Genomic DNA, 8,637 nt, shown 5'->3' on the forward strand with positions numbered 1-8,637 from the left:
ACAAAGGACCCAAATAGACACTCAGCTGCTACTGAAGAGAGACCAGTGCCTGGAGAAGGGGAGATTCTCATTCAGGGACCCTCACTTCCTTACAGTTGGAACATGTTCTGGGGACCAGCTCCCAGAAACCAGGCTACTCTGGACTTACCACTGGGAGGTGGAAGAGGCATTGTTCCCTTCTGCATAGAGTCGGCCAGAGAGAAAACATGGTGTCAGTCAGAGCCTCCCCTGTGGCTGGGGACATACTCCATGCATTGTGCTCCAACTTGATCCTCTAGAAATGACAAGTCCAGAATTCCCACACTGTGGTCGCTCAGACAGTGGTGCTCCTGGACTCTGCTTTAGCCCATGGCCTCACTCTGGGCCAACTGGAGCACACTTGCCAATCACTGAATCTGAGACAGTACCAGGCTGCTGGATCTCCCTCTGACTTCACATGTTTCCTTTTTCTCATAATCAGAAACTCTGAGACACACATGTGCTTTATAAAGTAATCTGTCTTTTTATGAACTGCCAACATGAATGTCATGGCAGAAGCACAGCATTTTGTTGGCTCCCAAAGATTGGGTGTGGCAGTAACAATCCTGAAGTGCCTTGGATCACAGTGCTCAAATGTTATCCCAAGAAAAGAGGCCAGTGTGAGAAAGAAGGAGCAATTTTGGCAACACATCTGCCTCTGCTTAGAAAGGATAGATGGGGGCCCGGAGAGATAGCACAGCGGTGTTTGCCTTGCAAGCAGCCGATCCAGGACCAAAGGTGGTTGGTTGGAATCCCAGTGTCCCATATGGTCCCCCGTGCCTGCCAGGAGCTATTTCTGAGCAGACAGCCAGGAGTAACCCCTGAGCACCACCGGGTGTGACCCAAAAACCAAAAAAAAAAAAAAAAAAAAAAAAAGAAAGGATAGATGGGCCCAGGTGGGCTTTTCCCTGGGGCTCTGGGTCCTCCGTCCCACCCAGCTTTTTCTGAAGGAACCTTCTGCCAAAAAAAACTCACTGACACTTCTTTCTCCCCCAGCTGCCATTCTGGGTACGTAGGGGCCCGCTGTGAGCATGCTGACCTCCTGGCCGTGGTGGCAGCCAGCCAGAAGAAACAAGCCATCACTGCCTTGGTGGTAGTCTCCATCGTGGCCCTGGCAATCCTCATCATCACATGTGTGCTGATACAGTGAGTACCGCTCCCTCTTTAGCATGTCCCATCATTGAACACCTCAGCACAAGTTTGCCAGCATGTCTGATTAGCACCAGGAAAACCATACATGGAGAGACCCCAGCTGTGATCTATGCACTGCAGGTGCCAGTACAGAGCTGACAACAGTGTTTGCTCTTCTACCTTGAGCTATAAGAGGGAGGGTGCACTGGAGAGCATTAGCATTTGCCCACAGCCCCCATGGACAGTAGTAGCAGCAGACCACCTCTGCAATTGATGCTTCACCAATCCTTTAGCCCCCTAACAGGCCTTTATGCTCTCCTGGTAGCCTGGCTCCTTCATCTACATTTCTATTCATTTTTGTCCTCAAAAACTCAGAGACTATATTCATCTTCAGAGCACTCAACTAGCAGAGACCCTGTTCAGCTCTTTCTTAGACCTATTTGCTTGCCCATTATCTGTCTGCTATGCAGAGAAAGAGCTACCTTAGGGTTGTATCCCCAACTCTGGTCAGAGATATTCCCTACAGTCTCTAGAGACATCTGAGTCTCAGAGAAGGGCTCAGACCTGGCACTAGTGGGAAGGTTAAGATCTAAGCAGCGGGCCTGGAGAGATAGCACAGTGGCGTTTGCCTTGCAAGCAGCCGATCCAGGACCAAAGGTGGTTGGTTTGGATCCCGGTGTCCCATATGGTCCCCCGTGCCTCCCAGGAGCTATTCCTGAGCAGACATCCAGGAGTAACCCCTGAGCACCGCCAGGTGTGGCCCAAAAACAAAAACAAAAACAAACAAAAAAAAGATCTGAGTAGCATCTATCTGTCTTTCTTTTCTCCCCAAGCTGTGCCCATTCCACTTGCAGGTGTCTTGGGGAAGCTGTGTTTGTAGGGCATAACAAGCAGTCTTGGATCTGGCTAGGTTAAAGCCCTGCCATTCAGGAGAAACCTCCCTAGAAATAAGAGCATCCACATGGACCAATGTCCTTGACTTCTCTCATATGAGCTACTTGTATGTGCAACTGTTTTACATTTGCCAGGCTGTTTCTCTCCCAGAGCCTTGGAATCAAGACAGGACACCCTGTTCAGTTCAAGCAACTGAAAGGTTAATGTTACAGACTCTCTAGATCAAGCCTGGCCTCTTAGACATTTTTCTACGTGTGACCCCCTTTGCAACTGAGAAATTTTTATTCAACCAGGTATAAGGTATATGCAATAGGCATTTTTTGGGGGGGGCCACACCCGACGTTGCTCAGGGGCTACTCCTGGCTGTCTGCTCAGAAATTGCTCCTGGCTGGCATGGGGGACCATATGGGACACCGGGATTCGAACCAACCACCTTTGGTCCTGGACCGGGCTGCTTGCAAGGCAAACACCGCTGTGCTATCTCTCCGGGCCCGTAATAGGCATTTTTATCAGACTTTTATTTATTAAAATTATAAAGAAATTTATGTTTTCACAACCCCCCACATTCAGTTATGTGGGTTTAAGAACCTAAACTATGACAACCATGACAATAATAGTGAGAGAGAGAGGTAGAATGCCTGTCTCAGAGACAGGCAGGGGATAGGGATGGAGGAGGGAAAAAGGATACACTGGTGGCAAGAAAATTGCACTGGTGAAAGATGGTGTACATTCTATGACTGAAACCCAACTACTAACATTTCTGTAACCAAATATTAAACATTATTAAACTTATTAAACATTATTTTAAGATTATTAAATTAAAACACCATAGAGATATTACAGGGTTTTTCTTGCTTGCAACCAATCCTGGTTTGATCTATGACATTGCATATGGTCCACTGAGCACTGCTAGAAGTGTCCCCTGAGTGGCCCGCCAGATGTGGCCTGCCCACTGCCTCCTCATCATCATCAGAAGGGAGGGAGGGAGGACAAGACAAGATGCATCTAAACTTACATCTGTCACTTACAGGGACATGGCCAGTCCCAAGTCCCTTCTGCCCTCTCCCTCATTACCAGAGCCCAAGTTCAGAAACTCAGGCTGTTGGTTACCTGTGTCTGTGGCCAGATTGGGAGCAGTTTAGTCCACATGGGATGGATCCAAGTCTGGGATGCCCTGGGATGCTCTTAGCTAGGAAGGGAGGGGCAAACCTGCTAGCTCACTGGCTGCTCTCAGCAATCTCAGGAAGAACTCTGGATCTCTCCTGCATGTAATGAACCAATTACAGTCTGGAACCTGCACTGGGCCTCCTACTGAAGCCCACTCCTCTAGCTTCTCACTGTTAACCCAGCAGGTTGGGAAGGAACCTCTCAGGGTCCTCATCCAGTTGAATCTCTGCTATCCAGAGATTCAGGGACCCAAGTAACCTTCCTTGAGCAGAACTAAAAGAGGAACTGAAAGAAGGACCACAAGTAGCCACACAGTATGGAAGGAAAAACGCAGGGACAAGATTGCTTCCTTTCTCTGTTTTTAGGCTCCTGGGAGCAGAGTTCCTCCCAAGGCAGTTACAGCCTTGCCCAAGCTTCCTTCTTAGTCCTTTACAGTTTCCTGGTCCCTCTTCCGTGCCAACTCTACTAGTGGATCAGTCTTTGCCACAGCACTAAAAGGCAGAACATTCTCAAGCCTGATGCTTCTGGGCTCTTGTGCCACAAGGTCACTATGAAGCTGGATTTGCTGTAAATAAAGAATATTAATCCTCAGAGAAGGCTTCAGAGCCACCGAACAAGTCCGTGACTTGCTCTCATTCTTTCCATGAACCAATTTGTTCCCTGCTTTGCTGCTGCCAGTACCTGGTGGGTGACACCCTCCTAAATGCTCTGGGTACTGCCTGAGCTGGCTGCTTTGTCCCTGTTCCATCAGCACTTTTAAAACTTGTGCTACATTTATGGGCTATTTGCTGCTAAGCTGGAGGAATGGGGGGAGGACTGCTTGCTGGTTGTCCTAAGAGCCTGAAATAGCACGACACCACTGGAGCTGGTAGTTTGGGGTGACTAACAGATAGCATGAAGTTGGCCAGCATTTTTCCTAAAGACCAGTGTTCTATAGGGCCCTCACCATCCCAGCCCCATTGTGTCCCTCTGTTTACATTTCTCCCCACTCAGAGCCTCTACCCCAGAAAGGCTGGTTTAGAACCCTTACCAGCCCAGTGGGTCTCAAGAGTAGATGCTACCTGGGCTAGACTCTGCTGCTAGGCTTCAGCCCAGATCATGTTCTCTGTGTCCTTCAGCTGCTGCCAGGTCCGAAAGCACTGTGAGTGGTGTCGGGCCCTCATCTGCCGACACGAGAAACCCAGTGCCCTCCTGAAAGGAAGAAGTGCATGCTGCCACTCCGAAACAGGTAAGGGCTGCATATGAGATCTCACTCCCTTACAGGCTGCATGAGAAATGTGACCACCCTCTCCAGGCCAGCACAGCTGTTTGGGAAGCTGAAGCAGGAAGAAAGAGAAAAGAAAGAAGATAGTCAGAGAGCTAGGAATGTAGCTCATGCAGGTCTCACAAGCCTAGAGCTTGGGTTCCATCCCAGACACTGCAAATAAAAATGATGATGAGGGACCAGAGAGATGGTACAGTGAGTAAGACAGTCACCTTGCTTACAACAACCCCAGCTTGAGTCATTGGTACCATATATAGTTCCCTGAGTACACCCTGGGGTCTCTGTTGAACACAAAGCCAGAAAAAGCCCACTGAGAACTGCTGGATATGACCTCCTAAAAAATGATGAGATTAAAGAGCGGAGGAGTTGGAGGAGGAAGGCAGTCCCAGTAATGTGATTGAGTAGTTGAGCATCTGCCTTGCAGATGTGAATCTTTGAGTTCAATTCTCAGCCAAGTATAATTCCAGTGGCCCTGCTATTTTTGGTACCTGGTGCCACAGCAAAGTGTGCATTTTCAGGTCAGGGCTGGTGTGATAGTACAATGGGTAAGACTTGCCTAGCATGTGTGTGACCTGAGTTCAATCCCTGTTATCTCATATGGTACCCTGTCCCCTGTGCACTGCCAGGTGTAACTCCTGAGTTCAAAGCCAGGAGTAACCTATGAGTACTACAGTGTGTGTGACCCAAAACAAAAACTAAAGTGTGCAATCTCTGGCATATCAAGTGTGTATAAGCCCTACAACTAAAGTGTGCAGGCCCTTGGCAAGCACTGTACCTGAAAATTGTGCACACAACACAGCCAAGTATGTGGAAGGGAAGAAGAGAAGAAAAAATAAATAACTAAGGGCCCGGAGAGATAGCACAGCGGCGTTTGCCTTGCAAGCAGCCCATCCAGGACCAAAGGTGGTTGGTTCAAATCCCGGTGTCCCATATGGTCCCCCGTGCCTGCCAGGAGCTATTTCTCAGCAGACAGCCAGGAGTAACCCCTGAGCACCGCTGGGTGTGACCCAAAAACCAAAATAAATAAATAAATAAATAAATAAATAAATAAATAAATAAATAAATAAATAAATAAATAAATAAATAAATAAAAAGGAGGGTGATATTTATTCTACTCAATGACATTTAGCTTGTTCTATGGCATGTTTTATTCAGAAGGGACATCTTATTGCTGACTTAGTGGGACCCTTCAGCAGTTACTTAATCTCTCTGAGTCTTGGTTTTTTTTTCTTTGGGGGGGATGAGGGAGGGCCATACCCAGCAGTGCTCAGGGTTTACACTGGGCTCTGCACTCATAAGTTACTCCTTGCAGGCTCTAGGGACCATATGGGATGCCAGGAATCAAACTGGATCAGCAGCATGCAAGACAAATGCCCTACCCACTATGTTATCATTTCATCCCAAGTCTTGATTTTCTTATTGAAAAGATATTGTGCAAATTGAATGAGGACTGATGTCGAGTGACTCCTTGTCTCTCATGTCAGTCTGTGACACACAGCTGTTTATTCTTTTATTTGTTTGTGTGTGTTTGGGCCATACTCGACAGTGTTCGGGGGTTACTCCTGACTATGCACTCAAAAAATCACTCCTGGCAGGCTTGGGGGACCAAAAGGGATGCTGAGGATCGAACCCAGATCTGTCCCAGATCAGCAGCATGCAAGGCAAATGCCCCATCACTGTGTTATAGCTCTGGCCCTTATTTTAAATTTTTGGGCAGCACCTGGCAATGCTCAGGGATTATTCCTGACTCTGCACTCATTAATTACTCCTGAAAGGCTTAGGGGACCATATGGGATATTGGGGATTAAACCCCCATTAGCTGTGTGCAAGACAAACACACTACTTGCTGTGCTGTCACTTCAGCTTTACAGCTGTTCATTCTTTTTCCCTTAAAAAAAAAATACCTCCTGGGACTAGAGAGATAGCACAGTGGTAGGCATTTGCCTTGCACATGACCAACCCAGGACCTGGGTTCTATTCTCGGCATCCCATATGGTCCTCCGAGCCTTCCAGGGTCAACTTTTGAGTACAGAGCCAGGAGTAACCCCTGAGTGCTGCTGGGTGTGACCCAAAAGCCAAAAAAATTAAATTACCTCCTTAGGTCAAGGATATAGCTCAAATGTAGAGCACATGCCTGTCAGGTACAAGATTCAGTGTTCAGTCCCTGGCACTGGAAGTACCCCCATATACACATCGTTTCAGAAGCTGCTGTCTCTAAGACCAAACCAGCAGAACCTGGTCTAGGACCTGGCTGCCTCAGAGACCTAGTGACATGGGCATCTTCAAGTTTCTCACCATGACCAGGGTCTGACTCCAAAGCTTAACCTATTTTTCCTTCCTTGCAGTGGTCTGAAGACCCTGAGGAGGAGCTCAAGCAGGTGGATGCATCAGCCGGATAAAGAAAGGACTCCTCCAGGCCAGCACCATGAGGGACACTGGACCATGCCAGCTGACCTTTCCTACCCAACCTGTAATCACCTGAGCAGCCTTTTTCGTCTTTTATGGACCTTCCTTCAAAGCTCTGTCAAGAACTCTATCTGCTTGGTGTTATTTGGTGTCCTAGAAAAGAAATCAGTGGGCCACCATGTAAAGATTGGTCCAAAAGGAACTGGAAAATGGCGGACTTCCTGTTTGCCTAGCTCTAGTGTATGTGGTGCCCGGCCTGTGTGTCCAGATGGACGTCTTCAATGTCAGACTGCATTTCTCTCTCATGAGCCTGTGTCCCCACAACAGAATTCATCCTGCCCAGCACCAGGGATTTCCTATTGTTGGTACCAGTTTTTGCTTTTGTTTGTTCATATCCACTTTTTGAAGAGATGGAAAAGGGTCATATCAAGATGCTAAATGTGAAAGAAATCATTCCATCCTCTGTGCACCAAACCCTCCACCAGCCTGACGTCTTTCACAGCAGGGTGATGAGGACCTTCGCCAGGCACCATGGCCCAGGGAGATACTTGCTTATTTATTAGATGAATGAGGGGATTTCTTCTCAATCTCATACGCTGCCAGTGTAAAAAGCATAAAAGCCTTTCAGACTTCGGTATTAATGATGTACAGTTGCTGTCTGTAAAGTGATGGTGGTTAGGAATGCCTGGCCTCTTCGGGAGCTGAGGTTTGGGATGGACCACGAGTGGGCCCAGAGATGAAAGCAGAGGATGGGGCTGTTGTGGGGAGCAAAAAATGGGGTCCAGCAGTTGTGCCACTTACAACACAAAGCAGGAAGGAAAGCTGGTGTGGTGACTTTGAAGAAAAGCGGCCTTGTTGTCATCTCTGTTGGGAAGAGAGGAGGAGAATGTGTGTGCAGAGAAACCCAATACTTAGTCCATGGCTCCCTAGTAGAGCAAAGTTTGCTTCCTAGGGAGTCCCTGGAGAAGACATTCACGACCAAGCATTAGCCAAGAGCCATGGCTTTTAGGGCCACATCCAGGAAAAGGGGGTCGATCATTTATTTTTCATGTTGTTGCTAGGTTGATTTGTTGCTTTATTTTCGAAAGGAGAAATGTAATTTTCCTATTTATTTTAAAGCGTTAGAAGGAATATTCCAGTGACTTTTTTCATTTTTCCATTCAGGATGCTGGTTTTATGAACTGAAACTCTCATAGTCCACCTCCACCATGTAGGTCTTGCTTTCCTCTCAGAGAAGGAAAAATTGTTCTCTGAGCATCTGGGGCCATTCTGGTCCATGGGGCCTGCCTGGGAGAAGATCTGGTTCCCTCCAACCGAACAGCAGGACACTGGTCCCTAGGAATTTCCATGAACATTTGGAAACAGAGTAACAGTAAAATAACATGTCAACTCCTTATGTGAGGGAACTCTTTATTCACTAATATTTGCAAAGGACCAGGCTCTACATATTAACCCTTCAGTGCATCTCATTCCTCACATGGTGAAGGAGACCTTTCAAATATATCGAGTTGGCTTAAAATTTCTGTCAGATAATTTGGTCCTATCCTAGTCCTTCCCCTGCTCTCCCCATCTGTGTCTATGGATTTTCTCCTTGTTCATGTTCACTGATAATTCTTCAACCCTGGCAGCACTACGATAAGGACCAGGTCTGCTCCCCAGCTGGCTCCTAGCAGTGTCATTGGCCCAAATCCCAGACCTCAATTATATGAGAAATCAGGTTTCCACCTGCATTCCTGTGCAGCAGATAGATTTATTAT

The 8,637-nt window shown here is 47.4% G+C and overlaps 1 protein-coding gene across 1 annotated transcript in view; it reads left to right on the top strand.

Moving 5' to 3' along the window:
• TGFA (transforming growth factor alpha) overlaps positions 1-8,039 on the top strand; it is a 124,420-nt gene extending 116,381 nt beyond the window's left edge. The window contains exons 4-6 of the mRNA XM_049785121.1: positions 1,015-1,164; positions 4,329-4,438; positions 6,820-8,039. Of these exons, the coding sequence (XP_049641078.1) occupies positions 1,015-1,164; positions 4,329-4,438; positions 6,820-6,827 (268 nt within the window). The 3' untranslated portion in view covers positions 6,828-8,039. The remainder of the gene's footprint in view (positions 1-1,014; positions 1,165-4,328; positions 4,439-6,819) is intronic.
• Positions 8,040-8,637: the final 598 nt, after the last annotated feature.

Source organism: Suncus etruscus, chromosome 12 (genome assembly GCF_024139225.1).
Source record: "Suncus etruscus isolate mSunEtr1 chromosome 12, mSunEtr1.pri.cur, whole genome shotgun sequence".
NCBI lineage: Eukaryota > Metazoa > Chordata > Mammalia > Eulipotyphla > Soricidae > Suncus > Suncus etruscus.